The following is an 18,757-nucleotide window of genomic DNA, read 5'->3' on the forward strand; positions in this document are numbered from 1 at the left end:
ACATCAGGAACCTGAGGGGAGGAGTTCAATTTCCCAGAGAAAAGTCCACCATTCGTATCCAAACCCCTGTGCCCGGGACTGGCCTGAAAATGTCGTTTTTCAGAAGACATTTGGCACTCTCAGGGCAGCCAGGATTCCCATTGGTGGTACCTTGGGTCTGGGAGAAATCCTGATCCATCTCGAATTCTAGCCGGCGGAAGGGCGGTCCCGGGCACATGGTTTTGGATAAGCACGGTGCCCCTTTTCCCTGGGAAACTGAACTCCTCCCCTCAGGTTCCTGATGTCATTTTGTAGGAGACATTTGGCACTCCCAGGCCAGCCAGGATTCCTATTGGTTGTACCTTGGGTTAGGGAGAAATCCTGATCCGTCTCGAATTCTAGCCGGTGGAAGGCCGGGCCCGGGGTCTTGGATACGAAAGGTGGCCCTTTTCCCTGGGAAACTGAACTCACCTCCCCAGATTCCTGATGTCATTTTGCAGGAGACATTTGGCGCTCCCAGGCCAGCCAGGATTCCCATTTGTTGTACCTTGGGTCTGGAAGAAATCCTGATTCGTCATGATTTATAAACTGTCACTGCTTGGTTTATACTGGCCTCACTCACTTTTTCCTGACCTTGAAAAATCTCATGTTGCTAAGATGTTTTTCCCCCTGCACTGCTGGGGGCTGTGGCTACTTTCAAGGAGGGAGTATTCCCTCAATTGCTAGGATTTCTGCATGTAGAGATAAATTTGTCATGGGCTGAAGCAAGAAGTACAATCGACCTTTGAAAGCCACAAAGTGTCTCTCTTGGAAAAACAGAGAAGCACCAGTAATGCTGCCCATGTAACAGCCATCTCACCTGGATCTTCTGCTGGATATTCTCCAAGCTAAGCAGCATTTCTGCAATTCCCACTTGCCCTTTGGCCCTAGGGCAACTCCAAGCACTGGTTCTTAGAAGCAAAGCTCCTTCTCCAAGCCCAGCAGAACTGACTACACCACTGTAGCTGATATGTGCCATCCACACAAGTTCATCTCACCCGCCAGCCCCTACTTTGCCAGGCTGCAGGTATCCAAACCAGATACTGCCACTCCTTTTCCACCAACAGTTAGACAGGATTTTGACACGCACATCTCATAAAATCCAGGCAGAATATCATGACAAACCTGGCTCCAGGTAGGCCTCACAAGAGGATGCCTGCATTGCCTTTGGCTGGCTGCCAGCCCCTCCCCAGGGCAGCAGGTGGAGGCTCAGGGTTTATAAAGCCCCCTGCTCCACCCTGCACTGCTGGCACAGCAAAGCTCTGTGGCTGTGCCATATGTCTTGCCAGGACGGACCCGTTACCGGAAAAGGAAACAACCTTCACAGCTTATCTTTCTCCTCACATGGCGTGGGCGTGAGTGACAGGTTACTGCACTCTTCCTGCTCAGCTGCTTGTCTTAAGTAGCCAAAAGAGCTCCTCCTCGCTCAGAAAAGAGGTTCAATATTACTTTTTGCCTGAAGTTTGGATTTAATGCTAACATTTCTTTAATCTGTTCATTTCCAAATGCAACCCAAACAGCTGTAGGACTCCTACTCCTTAACAACAGCCTCTAACCTCACAAGTATATTGAAACATTGGAATTTCAGTATTGAAACAGAGAAAACCATCAAAAGGGATTTTCTGGTTAGAGTACCTGTTTATTTACTGTGGACAAGAAAGTTACCCCTGCAGTTTCAGAAGTGGAAAACATGGCAACTTTTCTTTTTCTGTGATAATGGAGAAATAACAGATGACAAAGTACTACAACCAGGCATTTTATTCGCTGTTTTACTTACACTCATACACACACACAAGCATACACCCATCCTCTCCAAGAATCAAGTTAGAGGTTTTAAAAATACAATAAAAAATGTCAATAAAAATATTTCAACTTTTTGCCTGAAAAAGAATGCTTGTTTCAATTTTCTGGCAGAAGATTAATATGACTTTAGCTATCCTAGTTCTTACCTGAAATTCTGGTTATGTTCAGAGGAAGAAATGCATATGGACCAGTGTTCTCATTTGCCATTAACATGTAGATGAACATGGGTTTTTGTTTTCGCAGAAAAATCTTATTCTGCACAGATAGGAAAGCTTTCCTCCATAACTGTTATCCTCTTCAATGACTATACTATTTGTTGACAAGCTCATTTGCTGACATGAGATTTATCATTTACATCCTATTACAAATCTTTCATAAGAAATAATACAGTCAATTTGCCTTTCCCTATCCTGTGTTTCACTGGGATTAAACACAAATAGGAGTTATTTTCCTTTATGTATCACACTTCTAGATCTGCAGTTCACATAAAAAGGGGTCTGCACAGCCTTACTCCAGCTAATCATGGCCAAGCTCCTGGTCATAGTGCTGAAGTAATAAAGAACCCAGTGAACACTTGTCAATCATCATTCAGATGAATTAAAAACAGTATACAGAATGCACCTAAAGAATGAGCTTTTTTAGGTCATAGAGAAAGTATTTCTCAAGGCTTCTGCAGTACAGTATAGCTAACTTACAGCTACTTTAGCACATTAATCCTATGATAAAGTACCTATCTATGCATCAGCAACTTTAATCTTAAAAAATATCTGATAGCTCAAGTTTTTTGATTTTGCACACATATAAGCTAACTGCTCAACACTATTATCTTCTTCTGAGGGGAATAATTAAATATTCAACTTAATCTTCAGATTTTAAATATTTTAGCTCTGTGGCTGAGGAGCACTTCCTAGGAAAGCACATTTTCCCTGGAAAAAAGTCCAATGATAGCTTGATTACACAGGAAATCTGTGAATCTCCTGCACCCAAAAAGACAGCTCACCTAATGAGGGACAGTCACTCACCATCCTCCCCAACAGCTGTAAGGGAACCATAAAGTTCATCCATAGAAACAAGGTACTGATAACCAAGCAAGACAAGCAGTATATTTCCCTCCTAAGTATGGTATTAAATAACAGCGTGAGCTGCCTCCTCTGCTTCCTCCACAGCACCTGCCAGCACTCTTTCATATGTAGGCACAGTGAAAGTGACAAAAAACTTGTGTTCTCAGACATAAAATACAGTATTTATTTGGTAGAGTAAATCAACTGAGTCACACAGCACCAAGCCACCCCTGTTATGCTTGTTTCTTTGGTAGTTGTTTTAAATGAGGAATTTGACAAGTGAAAATAAGTCTATTCTTTTTCAACAAGCAAGTTTAATTTTTGAGGTTTTGTTGGTGCAGATTAAGTAGGGACAAAAAAAGAAGAGTGCAACTAAAAATTTATGCAATGAGTTGAGCACAGATTGTACAATCACATTTGGAAACACCTGAATGTCTACTCTTATGGGAGACAGATTACTAAAAAACTGTGGTTTATCCCTTTTGAGTTAAAAGATAAACAGGTAGAGCGATAGCGCCTCTGACCAATGTGCCCATGTAAAAATCTATCCTGAAACAATAACTAAAAATTGTTTAAACTTGGCAGTCATGGCCAATCTTTATGCTACAACCATCAGCATCTTCTAATAAATTTATGAAAGGCTCTCATAATGTAGGGTAAGTGAAAGCTGCTAAAAATAAGATACAGAAACAGGATATTAGGAATTTTAGAACATCCTCTATGTCTTTTTGTGCCTTGTTTTCTACTGCACAGAAAAGACAGAGAAAAAATGTTTCTGAACACTCACCTATCTGATCACACAGCTTCTTCAAAATCAATTTTTCTCTCTTAAGCCAAAACTAAAAAACTATTTAAACCAGTTAAACATAAGGATGACAGGTTTTGCTGCTATAGAAGTCTTGCCGATGCCTGGTATTCTATGAGATACTCTGGATAAACCTGCTGCTTCTCAAAGATGACAAAGATAGAAGGGTTTGAAGAGTTATTCACACAACTGTCATAGAAGTTCTGGCTGTCCTTCATAGGAGGCCGAACGTAATCAGAACTCCCAAGAGTGAAGTCCCCCACCAGCACTCGTGCCAGAAACATGGTCTTGGTGTGTGAGTCTGGCCCACAGTAGTTGTCAGAATAAGATGCATCCCTTGCAAAATAGCTTCCTGCAGAAACAGACACCAAGACAGAGTTGATAAGACACCAAAACTGCAGGAACAAAATGATACTGTGTGAAAATGAAGTAATAAACGAATGGTGAGCTTAATGGTAAGCAACTCATGAATAGCCTTTCCAAAGTTTTCACTTCTCCTCTATGTCCCTCTTAGTGGAACTGACCACTATGCACTTTTTAGTCTTCACAACACACATACTAAAAAGCAATGTTTAAAATGTTATCATAATCCTCTAAAAGATTTCCTCCTGATCCTAGATGTCCACCTTCCCCAATATCACTGCATTTGCTCTCGTGGCAGAGGCTACTAATGTTCATTAGCAGTTGGACTTGATGATCCTTGTAGGTCCCTTCCACACAAAATACACTCAAACATTCTGAGAGTTCCAAAGTGTTCAAGCAGAAAAGTGTGCTGTCAGCCAGTCAGCCTGTTTCAGTTATTCCACTCCATGTGCTGGTAATTTCCTGTACAAAGCACAGTGTAAAAGGATATAATTTTCTAACAAGGCAAAAAAAACCTATAAGCAGAATGGCATTTAGATTCCTGGGGAAAAAAAAAATGTAAAAAAAAAAAAGCCAGACTGCTTTCCTATAGGAGCTAGGAAAAACTGGAACAGTAAGCCTGGAGTCTAAAAGAAACCATCCCTACAACTGACCTCTCCTAAGCCTGTCTTTTCTTGCAAGGACTTAGGAGAGCAGAGGCCAAGGCTTGAGCTCCAAATGACCCCTTGTAAAACTCAGCTCTGTTGCCCACGTCACTTGGCTCAGGACTGAACAAGTACCACCTTGCAGACTCTACCCCTCTGCAGTGAGTACTGAGGATTTTATAGCAAGTCTAGGATTACTGAAAGAGCTGAAAAACCACCTTTGCCGTAGACTGTGCCGTGAAGGCCGCAGATTCTCCAGTCAAAGTTTTGCTGACAGATAGCATCAATGTCTTTTTTACTGGTCCCATGAAATAAAAATCGCTCATCTGCAGCCTTTCCACCGTTGCTCTTCTGCATCAGGTCCTTCTGCCTGCAATGAGAAGCAGAATCCTTGCAGCTCCACAGCTTCCCCCACACATTACAGCCACTCAGAAACAATTTTACTCAGAGTACATTCTGAAAATCTTTACAGTAAGGCCTAATTTGGGCATGCAAACATGCTTTCAATATACATAAATGCTTTCCCACAAATGTTTTCTTTAATTCACTGCCTTTGAAGAGAGAGGGAGGAACATCAGTGTTTTGGGTTTTGTTCCTGAACACAGGAGTTTATATTAAGGCTTCCCCTCCATGAGTTTTGCATTTAATTTTGAAGGCTGTTTCAGTTTTGACCACCTGCAAAACATTGTGCTAGATGTGACTCATTACCAGCTCCAAGATTTCACTGGAAGGAAGCTGTCATGGACACAGGCCTGGCAGAAGTCAGGAGCAAGGATTCCTCCCACACAGCCCCGAATCTGACTGTTCTAAGCTCTGTGTCTTGACTGAGTTTTGGGTTTGTTGAAATCTCTTTATATAAATGTTGATACTAGGTAGGTATTTCAGTGGGGCAGTGGAAGCAGAGGCATTTCAGGAATGTGTGTTCTATCTTAAGCACAGAACACACAGCTAACTGCAGAAACAACAAACATCATGCATACATACCAGGGCAGTGTTTTACACATACCATTGATACAGTTCCCAGAGGGATGGGTTCTGAACTCTACAGATCTTTTTAATAGCTGCTTTGGGCATTGTGCGCTGAAAGTCCACTTTGACTTTCTGGTATTCTTCAGAAGAACAGTCAAGCTCAATCAGCTGCAAGGAAAAGTTTGACAAGTTACTTTTGCATGCTTTTGTGCAGCCACTCAACCCCTCTTAATATCTGGGTCAAGAAATATTTGCATGCATCAAACAGTATCTAAAATACATAGCAGAAATGAGCACATAAATAAAAAAGGAATTGGGAATTCATGTTGCAGAAAACCAGAGGGTCTTTATAGAAACACTGAACTTGTGAGTGAACAAACCTTTTATGACAAAACTGACAGAAAGAAAAAAGCTCCAAACCTTGAATCCCAGTTCAGGCAGGGCAGATTTGTCCCAGTGAGCTGGAATGCCCTTAAACCCTTCTGTATGTTTAACACCCCTGTAGATTATAAGACATTACAAATAGACAATTAAAATAAAACTTAACATGACATTTTATGTACATATTATACTAAACATTTTTATCATGCTTAGGGAGAATACAGGCAACTGAACATATTCAAAAATATTTCAAAAATGTCATATCTGTTCAGCACATGAAAATATTTGTTCCAAGTCATCACATCAAGACTTATGTCAGGAAGCAAGATGCCAAACGAGAAAAAAAGAAATATATACTCTGAACTAGACACAGGAATTTCTATTGCAGAAATGAATGTATATATAAAAGCTCAGCTACACCATGGAAGGTAAATACAAATGTATCCAGTATCACATCAGTATGACAGAAACAGAATAGATACAGCCCTCTCCTGTACTTCCATCTCAATTTTAATTAGTGTGTTTAGCTGCTCTTTTAAGCAAGGACTGTGTGGCTGCAAGGGAATATCTAAAAATTGGCTGTTACATACAACTCTATCCCCTTGCAGGTGCCCACCTTTTGCTCTACCTGTAACAACTACTGCTTTCCTTTCAGATCATCTGGCTGCTCTCAAAAGGATTTTTATGAACTTGCACTTAGCTTTCAAAACTCCTCATCTCAGAAAGAGCTACATGTTGAATTATTTCCTACATTTCCATACTTCTGTGGCCAAGCCCAAATTTTCTTCACTGCAGAGGTTCCTGAGTTGATTGAAAACTGCAGGCCAGGCAACACTGCCCTGGCTAGACATGGTTGTAAGAAACATTGCCTCTCCCTGTGCATGTCTTTCACAATTGCCTTAACAGCTACTTCTTCACCCTACTTGCACCCATGGAAAATTCAGCATTCACAAAGCACTAAACCTATCACGTCAGAATGAGCACTTGTGGTTTACCTGGCTCTCGTCTTTTCCACCTCTGCCTGAGAGACAAATTTAGGTCTTCTGCAAATCTTTCTCTCTGTTCTGTAGCGAAGGTTCTTCTGCTTCATGGCTGGGGAAAAAAAAAAAAAAAAAACAACCTCAAACAAAATCCCATGAACAATCAAAGATGTTTTAGAAAGCCTTCACACTGCAACCACATTTGTCACTAAGTTGTTTTGTCAAAAACATTGACAAATATGCTCCCTCCTCCTCATTTTGCAACCGAGGTGCTTTTTTACTACATTTAATCAAAGATTTCAAACCCGACATCTATCCCAGACCAACACAGAACCCACTATCTATCAAAGACCATTTATTTTTATTGACCACCAAGAGAACCAAGTCACAGCAACCTGAATTTTAGAGGCATTGCTTCTGGATCTAAGAACCTCTGCAGCTACTGTGACATCATACTAACAATTAAGAGTCAGTACCAGCCAGGACAATGAGGCCTCATCTTCAAAGCAAGATACAGAAGAAAACAAACAAAAAAACCCTCTTGACACCACTGAGCCTAGAAAATTAAGTTCTGGAAAACAACCACACTGCATATATTTGTTTAAGTTACTAAAAAAACCACACTGCTTCACTATGTAATTTTCATTTCTAAGTCAGACAAGTTTTCCCAGCTTTGCTTTTAATTGAACCACTAACAGCAGATAACACACCCTTTCTTGTTTTTTGCTCTGGATTTTTTTTTTGTTTGGCTTTTTTCATGCAGAATGAGATAGTAATGGGAGAGCTGAATGAAAGACAACTATGCCAAACTGACAGTCCAGGCAGGCTGATTCCCCATCATTGTTCTACAAAATTTTTAAAAGGATGCCAGGAAACAGCTGAGAGAGGACAGTGCCAACACAAGTGTCTTATATTTCCTCAACTTCTTCCTACTTAGTCAAGGTATTTTCTCAGCCTTTCCAGACAGGATGAAAAGAAAGTATCTGCAAAAATCTTGCAATGCTAAGGATTGTCTGACCCCACAGCTCGTTCAAGTGTTGTTTTTCTGTAAAACAGAGGTTAAAGTAGACCAGAAGCTGGCTTGTTAAGTCTTCTGGAAGTTCCTCACCATTAGTGTTTGTGCCAGCATCAATGTCATCCTTGGACTTTCTGGCAGACATTCTGAAACCTAGCACAGGAACTTCTCAAGAATGAAACCTTTGAAGGAATAGAATGCCACTCGCTTATGTGAACAGCTTTTGTACTTAGAACTTTGATAGAAGCTCTGTCTCTGTAAGAATTGCAATTCAAAGTCCAAATTTCTCCCTTCTATCTCCTGCAATAAGGTAGTTCAAAACCACAAGAGACCTGGTAGGGAGGGACAAAACAGAAAAACAAAGCAAATGCAACCTACACACAAAATTTATTTCATATTCATGTCTTCCAGCTTTGAAGGTCAGCTTTGAAGAACTTTCAGCCAAATAAGCTTTCTCCAGGTCATCACTGGAGACAGTAGCAGCTGCATGAAGATCATCCTGTCATGCCAAAAATAAAGAAAAAAAAAAAGTTTCTCCTGGTCTGTTAGAGACAAGCAAGTTTAAAAACCAACAACTCTCATATGTATGGTGGGTGCAGGATATATCAGCATATAAGAAATTCTTGATTTAGAGAGCACCATGTAGCATCAACTAGAACCTAACTGTTTTACTCATGTTATTCTCATCCTAAATGCAAACACAGCACTGTGCCAGGTACCAGGGAGTAAATTTGCTCCATCCCAGCTGAAACCAGGACAGACCACACATTCACCAACTAGACCAAGAAAGATGGCAGAGTACTACTGGAATTTCAGAGAAGGAGGCATTTCTCAGAAGCAATGAAAAGAATGTATTATTACTGTGATCCTATCTGACACAACTCACTGAATAGTCGATATTATCTGTTGATAATATTTGTGATTCACCAGTGATCAGTCCCCTATCTGAACCAATTAGAATCACAGGGAGAAGACCCCATTAGGCCTTTAATGTCCATCTGTACAGTGTGAGTGAGAGGAAAAGGGTGACAAAAGAGGAGGAGGATATAAACACTGTGCACTTTTCAGTAGTTCTCACACAGAGATAGGAGTCTCCCCATTTCTCCACACTTACTTGTTTTCCATACTCCCGCCACGTGTCATATTCATCTTTCCAGTACCAGATCCATTCTGTTGTAAGAATGAAGTGAGGGGGTTTGGTCACAGAAGAGGCTGTTGAAAGACGTCGGACTTTTTGCAACCCACAGCACATATCGTGAAAACAGATACAGCATGGGAAAAAGACCCCTTCAGTAAAAGCATAATCAAATCTATTAAAAAAAAAAAAGGAGGAAAAAAAATCAGAACTTTTTGTGAAGCTTTACTCATAGATTCAAAAGCCCACTACAAATTTGCAAATTAACTCAATCTCACCCAAAAGCAGAACACAAAGGTGCACTTTTCACTACAAGGTGTGCTTTGCACTTTGCAATTTTAATAACTCTGTATGCTAGCTCTTGTTTCTTTCTACATATTTTACATTACAATATTATTGTAATATTATTATTGTAATTGTAATATTATTACGTTACATTATTTCTACATATTTTACATTACAACATTGGTTCTACTGGCAATAACCATAACCCACTCCTAAATTACTGAGTTATATAAGATGAACAGAAAGAGTGGAAAACAGGCACTGCCTTCTTCTTGCTGACCAACTATATTCTAAAGAGAACCTTGACATAACTTAAGAAGGGCTTCCAAGAGACTGTAACAGGTAATAGGAACCTGTAAGAGGAACAGGTAATTTTCCAGCATGGGATGTGGCATATTGGCATGAGCCCCTTCCAATACACTCTTTGTGCTATATAACCAGTTCCAAACTCTGAAAGGTGTTTCCATAATCTTCACATGCTCTGCTCCCAAGAGTATCTCTCCCTCTCTCTCTCTCTCTCTCTTTCTAGGTATTCTGCCAGTTCCACAACATGGACTGCAGGAAAAGGGGGAAGGAAGGGCAAATATCATGCAAAGTGAGGTCTGTAGAAGAATGCCAAATGAAACTACTTATGTAATGACTGCAATAAAATTGTAGCAATTTGCAGCCATTAAAGATCTGATAAAACACAGCAGACTCTAAACATAATAATTTTTTTTAAGAGTTTGTACCTGACGTTTTTTGGGTCACAATATGCTTCTTCTATTCCTTCAATATTCGTGAAGTCCTTCCAGGTATTACCCTCAGAGTACTGCCATCTATATGGCAAGTGAAAATGGGTTCTGATACACTTTTCTGTAAAAGTTTTAAAATAAAGGTGCATTATTTTGACAGGCTATGAGAGAACCCCAACACATCAGAGCTGTATACTCAGCTGGTGAAACCACTGGAAGGATAGCTAAGGGAAGTATTCATCTATGGAACCATTACAAGCAGTAGATCGGAATTTTTCAGCATAAGCAAGTAACACTTGAATTTTTTGGCTTAGGTAGAAGTTCAATTTCTGTATGTACTAGACTCTCTTTGCACTTTAAAATTGCACAGATAATTCTCAGTTTCAAAGACAAGAAATGAATCAAGATCACAGGCTCATAAAAGGCTATTATTTCATAAATAGAAAAAATGTATTTATGATTACCCACTATATCACAAAGTGGTATTACTGAGGAAAAGTCCAAAGCACAGCAGTGCCTAGTTTTAAGACAGGAGAAGGACTGTCACTGTTTAACCTCAGATAATTATGAAGTACAACACAGCCACTTACTCCCATTTCTTTCAGTGAAATGGGGAGAAAAGGCAAAGCTAAATCTGTGGGTTGAAATCAGAAAAGTTTAGTAAATGAAATACAATACATCACAGTAAGTGTGAGTATATATATATACACACACGCACACACATATACATATATATTTTCATGTATTATAAGGAAGCTAACAAAAAGTGAGAGAGGAATAAAGCGCAAGCAATACAAGTGATGCACACTACGATTGCTCACCACCCACTGGCTGATGCCTAGCCCATTCCCAAGCAGCAATCAGCCCCTCTCAGCCAACTCCCACAGTTAATATGCTGAGCATGAAGTCCTAATGGTATAGAACAGCCCTTTGACAAGTTCAGGTCAGCTGTCCTGGCCATGCTCCTTCCCAGCTTCTTGTACCCCTCATCATTTGCAAAACATGGGCAGCTGAAAAGTTCTGGACTTTTGGTAAGAACTACTTAGCAACAACTAAAGCATCAGTGTGTTATCAATGTTATTCTCATACTAAATCCAAAACACAGCACTGCACTGGCTTCTAGGAAGAAATTTAACTCTGTCCCAGCTGAAAGCAGGGGTGTATCCACCACCTATTCCATGCTATTTACACCATGTCTAAGTCCCACACCTTCCAATACAACCAGTTAACAACCATCACCTTTCCTCTCTTTTGATAAACACACAGATGTCATTCCTTTAGTCTAAAGTCCTTTGCCTTTCAGTAGGCCAAATGTGGTCCAGGCCTCACCAAGAAGAGCAATGGTAGCAGTGAGCCACGTATCACAAGTTCAAAGAGTTCAAAGAGTCACTGTGCAGTCACTCCTCAAATGAAGAGTGAAGGTGACATCACCAGTGCACATGTGCATAAACCCAAGGCCAATTTCCACAGCAGAACAAAAGGAAACTTAACTACAGGGAAAGTCAAGGAGAAACTGCACCACACAGTACATATGAGGTGGTGTTTGGTACACAGGTTAAGAACATCAAGAAGAAAAAGGATAACAAAAAATCAACAAGAAAGCTGGCAGAGCAGCCTTTTTCCTGGACACTTTGGAACCTTTTGAAAAGGAAACAGCTAAGACAGATGGAACAGAAGAGTACTAGAATTTCTTCTAGTACAGAAGAGTACTAGAATCTCTTCAAGAGAGAATGTAGAATTCAGAGTATCTTGTGTATCTTTCCTGTTTGGAAATGTGACTCCTATCATTCAGCAATCCCTTAGGTAAACAAAGGTGGAGTAGCCAATCTTCAGCACAGGCAGATTCCAAAGCAAAATAAAACATCTCCTCTGTTTGGTGCACCAGGTCAAACACTTTCCTACAGCACTCAAGACAGAAGTGAGATTTAACTAAACATAAGAAAACTCTGTTTCCCCCTTCTGTGAAAGATGTCTACAACTTCCTCTTTATGAGAACAGAAAAAAAGGCTGGGCTTTTGGTAGCTTGGTTCAGCTACCAAGAGTAGCTGAACAAAAAACATGGAATTAGATCAAATGATATATTGGTGCTTGTTAGTTTTGTTTGCTTGCTTTTGCAATGCAGATATGCCTGTAGATCAACCAAAAACAAATGTTTGGGTTGCTTTAGCCAAGTCAGCAGGCTCAGACACCATATGTTTGACTAATTTGAGCCCAGACAAACCCTTTGCAGCCTGTTTAGTCGGTGTGCCAGTGCCAGCCAAAGAGTGACCAATACCTAACCATGACAATTATTGGCATGCAGTTGCCAACGAGACAATTCCCATAACTAATTGGTATCACTGGGCCCTTGATCTTCTTAAGGCGCCCTTTGAACCTCAAGAATTGGAAATTCTTGGTTCCTTGACAATAGGATTTTGTGCTGAGTTTCAGTATCAGGGAGACCCACAATTAAATGTTACTCCCCAACATCCTGTGCACAGAAACTCAAGTTCTTGGTGCAACTGTACCACCCCTGTGCTCCCTAAAGGTAAGACTGTTGATCTTGACAAATTCCCACAGCAATTGCCAAAAGAATATTGGCTCATTTGTGGAGATAGAGCCTAGCAGGGCATTCCCTCAAAAATTAAAGGTGGCCCATGTAGCATTGGACAGGTCAGTGTAATAGCACCTATTGTTAAAAAGGCCATCAAGAAAAAGGTCTGCCCATCATTATGAAGAAAACAGTAATAACAATTTTAAACCCTGGAGCCCTTCAACTCAAGTTACATCAGGTTTGTTTTTACCTCAACTTGCCTCAGCTGTAGCATTGAAACAATGAGACTGATTGGGGTGTTGGATGAGCAAAGAAATCAATGCTACTTCCTTTGTAATTAGTGACATCATGACAGATGTTAGTGCTGTTAGACATGCAACCTCACAGAACAGAGCCACCATCGATTTTCTCTTACTGGCACACGGACACGGTTGTGAAGAACGTGAAGGATTGTGTTGCATGAGTTTGTCTGACTATTCAGAATCCATCCACAAACAGCTTCAAAAACTGAAAGATTTGGCAAATCACATTAGAACAGACATGGTTAGAGGATTTGTTTGAAGGATGGAACTTTGCACCTTGACTAAAGGAACTCTGCAAAATAGGTTTATATCTATTGATTGTTATAGTAGCAATATTAGTGATAGTGCCTTGTGTGCTTCACTGTGTGCAGCAAATGATGAATAAGACCATCAAAGAAGTTTTCACAGTTCAAGAAAGAGGGGGAGATGTGAGCAATGGATTTGTAGAGGATTCTCAAAGACTGGCTAAAACCTCACACAGTCTTGTACATCTGTATGCAAACTCTGAGATAAAGTGTGCTGACTTAGAGAGGCCATGGAATAGAGAAGACATTGTTGAGAAAGAAACTGAATTGGAAACAAGTTTCAAACGATGGCCTTGCAAACAGACCAGATATTTTGGAGAATTAGAACTGTGAAAGATGCATTGTAGCAAGACTATGTGGGGTAAAATAATAGGCGATTAGAAATATTAGCAGTACTGTGTGGCAAAACCTAATAGGCTGAAAAGCCTTTATAAGGTATTGTAACAAAGAAATAGTTTGGCTTCTGATAGAATGGCATTGAGTTTTACATCTCTTATGTCTCACCCCTCTACAAGACTGAAAATGGAATGAAATCTTTAAAAACGCCTCTCAGTTGCCCTGTCTCTGTAGAGCTGGGTTTTTCCAACATGCACTGATACTTGAGACAACCTACCTTTAAAGCCACAACTTCTGTACAGATGATGTAAACATATCTGTTCTGATTCATCATCCTTTGTAGCTGAGGAATCCCGTCCAGTGCTGGGTTTTCTGTCTATAGGATGGAATTATAACTATTAATACACTTTGTATCAACAACGCCTCTTAAAAGTGCTCCTATCCCTAGGGAAAATGCGTAAAGGCAATATTTCTAACTCCCGAACTGCACTCAGCTCCAGAAAGACACAGAAGCCTTTGATAAATTTGTATACTCAAAGTCCCTTTCCTGTATCCATCCTTCCTGAGCTTGATTTCCCTGTAAATGCTGAATTCCTCACATACAGCTTTTAGCTATCACCACAAAATGAGTGCAGAATTCAATGCCTTTATACTTCCAGATGGACTTGAGTTAACTGTGCATTCCACACAGTTGATCACACTGGCAGCTATAAGATACAAAGTGTCAAAATCTGATACATCTGTAAATCAAAGCATTTTAAGGAAAGGAAGAGGGAACTGCAGGCATAATAGTGGAGATGAGCGTACACGCTTGAATTCTCCATTCTGTTATCTCTTTTTTCCCTGCTAAACTATATTTAACTTACAATTCTAAAAAACTTCAAAAGAAAAGTGCAAAGAAAATATTACACTTCTAAGAAGTAAAAGATGGTATTCAAAAGATGGTATCATTTACCTTTGCAAGGTGAAGACTTGGCATCTTCTATGTCATACATGCTTCTGTTGCCATTTTGTATGTCATACATGTTTCTATAGGTGGAAGGTAGTTTCTTAATAATTTCTGAGCTCATTCCCTGTCTCTCCAGTTTCTCAAAACATTCTGGATTGAATAAATCATGGGACCGTTTGCAGCTGCTGCCAAATCTGCACTGACCCCGCAAAAAGTACTGGCAAACGTGAAGTTTGGTGCAGGATGTTTTAAAGGAACAAGATCCATGATGTCCATCACCTTTATTATAATGCAAGCAGACCTTTAGAAGAAGAAAAAAAGAATTTAAAGATCAAAGTACAATTTTGACTGTTTGAATACATGATTTTTGGGTTTTTTACAGCTATGTGCATACATTTGCTTTTGAAAGAAATGTTTCTTCTTTCTTCTTGTTTTCCTAATGATTACTTGATAGCTTTTCCTTTGCCCTGCTAATATTTAGAAATATCTTTCAACATACAACATTCTTGCAGACACTCTCAAGACGGGATTTAGTGCTAAGTCACACCTCTTTGATTTTACAGTTTTGGAATTTTTCTGACCCCAATTTCATGGTAAGAGGTACTGGATCTGGTTGGGATGGGGTTAACTTTCCTCATAGAAGACGTTGTTTTGGGTTTGTGACAAAAACAGTGTTGCTAACACATCCCTTTGGTCTGTTTGGGGCGGCTGTCCGGCTCCTTGTGCACCTCCTCGCTGGCAGAGCATGGGAAGCTGAAAAGCCCTTGACTGAAGGTAAGCACTACTTGGCAACAGCCAAAACACCGGTGGGTTGCCAATGTTATTTTCGTAATAAATCCAAAACACAGCCCCATTCATGATACTAGTAAGGAAATTAACTCTATTTCAGCCCCTCACTCACTCACTCCCTCCAGGGAATGAGGAAGTGAATCAGAAAGAAAAAGTAAAACTCGTAGGGTTGAGATAAGCACAGTTTAATACAGCATAGAAGGAAGAGTGAATAGTAATGATGATAAAAGAATAGACAAAACAAATGATGCACAATGCAATTGCTCACCACTCACTGACCAAAGCCCACCCAGCCCCCATCAGTGTGTCCCCAGCCCCAGGCCACCTCCCCTCAGTTTTACTGTTCAGAATGATGTCCTATGGTATGAAACATCCTTTTGTCAGTTTGGGTCAGTTGCCTTGGCTGTATTCCCTCCCAGCTTCTTCTGCACCCCCAGTCTACAGGCTAGCAGGGCAGTATGAAAAGCTGAAAAGTCCTTGACTTAGAGCAAGCACTGTCCAGCAAAAACTAAAATATGAGTGTTTTATCAACATTGTTCTCATCCTGAATGCAAAACACAGCTTTATACCAGCTACTAGAAAGAAAATTCACTCTGTTCCAGCCAAAACTAGGAAACAGTTCAAACTGGCCAAAAGGATATTCTAAGCCACATAATGTCACTCTCCAAAAAAAATTAAAAAAATAAAAAAATATAGTGGGGAAGGGGAGAGAGGGAGATGGATCCTTCTTACAAGGTAGCACTTGCTCAGAGACTTGTTTGGCATCGAGGTAGTGATGCAGAAGTATTCCTTTGCAACAATTTTCTCCCTGCTTTTTGTCCACTTGCTACACTGTCTTTATCCCCATTCACAGGTTTTGCCACTTTTGTTCTTCTTGCTAATGCTCACCTCTTCTTCTTGTGACAGGTGAGTGAGGAGTGGGCAACTGGACTGTTCAAGAGGTTAGCTGCCAGCTAGGCTCCATCCACCACAGGTGAGAACAGAGGACGCACATTTATATTTAGACTTGCATTAAGCCAACTAAATTGACCCCCAATATCTCCATCTCTGTCAAGCTACTTCCACTTTGTGATGCTCACTGAAACAAAAGGCTAAGAAGCTGTCAGAGTAATACTCACATCTGGTAAGAGGGAAGGGTCATTTTGAAGCAGAAGCTGGCAAAGTTCATCATGGTTTAAATTCTCAAGTCCATACTGCTTTAGAACACGGAGATTGTGGTCAGAGTGGAAGTTGTGAACAAACTTGCATCCCTTCCTAGAACTCAAGAAACCCAACAGCAAAATGACTGGCTTTATTTTGCTACCCCATGAGCATTACACTGAACAGTTGAAAAAGCACATCAAATTAGCTAGTTTCAGAAAAATCCACATTGCTCCTCTATAAAGCCATTATGTGATTTGCAAAGCAGATTACATAATTACTCTGAGGATAAATGCCACGCCACTTCTGATTCACAGTCATTCTAGCCTTAGTGCACTCCGACAATATCGGCGTTTTTGACCTGCAGCTCACAACCACGAAACCACCAAAGTTCCAGAGCATCATCGCTCCCTCTCCGCCGATGAGTACATCCCCCAGGGTCCCACAGCACAGGGACGTGCGGGGACACTCAGAGCCTCAGCACAGCGCCCGGGGACGTGCGGGGACACTCAGCCCCTCAGCACAGCCCCCGGGGACATGCGGGGACACTCAGCCTCAGCACAGCGCCCGGGGACGTGCGGGGACACTCAGCTTTAGCACAGCGCCCGGGGACGTGCGGGGACACTCAGCCTCAGCACACCGCCCAGGGACGTGCGGGGACACTCAGCTTTAGCACAGAGCCCGGGGACGAGCGGGGACACTCAGCCTCAGCACAGGGCCCCGGGACGTGCGGGGACACTCAGCTTTCCCGTGGCACGGCCCTGCCCACGGGAAGGGAAGCGCCACAGCGCCGAGCCGGGGAAGGAAGTGCCGCGACCCAAAGCTGTGAAACCACCACTTCCCGCCTCTGCCTCTTCTGCAGCAACATACACGCAAATAAAAGCAAAGGAGACGGGCAGTGAGCATTTCCAACGCGGAAAGGGCTGCAAGGCCTCCCCTGAGATCTCCTTCCCCTGAAGGGGCGCTCCGTGCCCAAGGCCGAGCCCCCCGCCACGGCGGCCGTCCCCCCGCCCCTCACCTGGCCACCTGGTTGCGGCAGAAGCCCTTCAGGTGGTACTTGCAGAGGTGCAGCCGCCCGCAGTGCCCCGGGCAGCCCGCGCCGTGCTCCGAGCACAGCCGCACGGGGCTGGTGGCCACCACCACGGCCAGCGCGGCCTCCGCCGCCGCCGCCGCCTGGCCGGGCCGCCGCACCAGCGTGAAGCGCTGCGCGTCCCGCAGCACGGCCGCCAGCTGCTCGGCCGAGGGCCGGCCCGGCAGCCGCCGCCGCAGCTCGCCCTGCTCCAGGCAGCCGCCGCTGGCGCACAGCAGCCGCAGAGCCTGCACCGCCAGCGCCATGGCCGGCAAACCCCGCCCGGGAAAGCGACGGAAACGGAAAGGAAAGTGAAAGCGCCCGACACGGAGCGGGGCGGCCTCGGCGCGGAGCCTTCGCTCGGCCCCCGCGGGGCGCGGCCGGCTCCGGGCGTGAGGCGCGGGCGGCGGAGCCGGGGCGCGGCCCTTCGCCTCCCGCCTCCGCCTGCATTTTGGGATGTACTGCACGTTTGGAATCGCATGCCGCCAAATGGGATGGCAGCCGGGCGGTCACACGTTTCCTGAGGGGGAAAAAGTGGGCGCAGGGATGATTGGAGCGTCGGCAAGGTGAATGGACCTTCACCACCCACCTTCCCAACTTAAGGTGGGAATTCTGCCATCGAAAGCACCTCAGTGAAGGTTTCTGACCTGTGCCGCTTTTCTGACGGTACGTCGTGAACGCTGCTATCACACTCCTTCCCGTTCAGTATCTAAATTAAAAGCTCAGCCGTGGTCACACATCTGGACAGACAATTGCCTTGCTTGCAGTGCCACCCGACACACGGTGGTACACCACTGCTTCTGCCTGCGCATCAGCCACGGCAACAGTGTGGCCAAGAAACGTCCTCATCCTCCAGGAACTCACAAACTCCTTAGAAGGGTGCCCATCTTTTAATTAAGTGCCTTTGTCTGGGTCATTTTTGACACTCCTAGTTCTGCATCACAGTCAGAAGCGTGCTTTAAATGGTGGCAGAACAATGATACACACTGCCATCATTTCAGTCAGAATAGGAGTGGAAGGCATGGGGACTCTCACTGAGGGTGATTCTCACTGAACAAAAGTCCTGCCTCCTTCCTTCTTCTGCCAGTCCTGTTCTGCTGTGCCTTTCCCCTTGTCTTATCTTACTTCCTGCTTGCCCTGT

General features: G+C 42.7%; 1 protein-coding gene across 2 annotated transcripts; it reads right to left on the reverse strand.

The window, feature by feature from the left end:
• Positions 1 to 1,636: 1,636 nt before the first annotated feature.
• On the reverse strand, positions 1,637 to 17,943 carry PARP12 (poly(ADP-ribose) polymerase family member 12). 2 transcript variants are annotated; one of them, XM_066319914.1, is made up of 12 exons: positions 17,566 to 17,943; positions 16,526 to 16,661; positions 14,625 to 14,919; positions 13,947 to 14,045; positions 10,191 to 10,314; positions 9,154 to 9,349; positions 8,418 to 8,538; positions 7,040 to 7,136; positions 6,084 to 6,162; positions 5,701 to 5,831; positions 4,913 to 5,064; positions 1,637 to 4,039 (listed from the first exon to the last, which is right to left on the reverse strand). In XM_066319914.1, the coding sequence occupies exons 1-12, from the start codon at positions 17,880 to 17,882 to the stop codon at positions 3,771 to 3,773; spliced, it is 2,016 nt and encodes a 671-aa protein (XP_066176011.1). In that variant the 5' UTR covers positions 17,883 to 17,943; the 3' UTR covers positions 1,637 to 3,770. The 2 variants fall into 2 exon arrangements, with proteins under 2 accessions (XP_066176011.1, XP_066176012.1); XM_066319915.1 differs by having other exon boundaries at positions 16,526 to 16,667; positions 17,566 to 17,897.
• Between the last annotated feature and the right edge of the window lie 814 nt (positions 17,944 to 18,757).

The sequence above is a fragment of the Sylvia atricapilla genome, chromosome 5 (genome assembly GCF_009819655.1).
Source record: "Sylvia atricapilla isolate bSylAtr1 chromosome 5, bSylAtr1.pri, whole genome shotgun sequence".
Taxonomy (NCBI): domain Eukaryota; kingdom Metazoa; phylum Chordata; class Aves; order Passeriformes; family Sylviidae; genus Sylvia; species Sylvia atricapilla.

Coding starts and splice junctions, on each gene's coding strand:
- PARP12 (XM_066319915.1), bottom strand. CDS start 17,882: ATGGCGCTGGCGGTGCAGGCTCTGCGGCTGCTGTGCGCCAGCGGCGGC. Junction 6,163..7,039: donor GTGGAAAAGACGAGAGCCAG/GTAAACCACAAG, acceptor TATAATCTACAG/GGGTGTTAAACATACAGAAG. Junction 5,065..5,700: donor CTCTGGGAACTGTATCAATG/GTATGTGTAAAA, acceptor TTCTCATTGCAG/GCAGAAGGACCTGATGCAGA.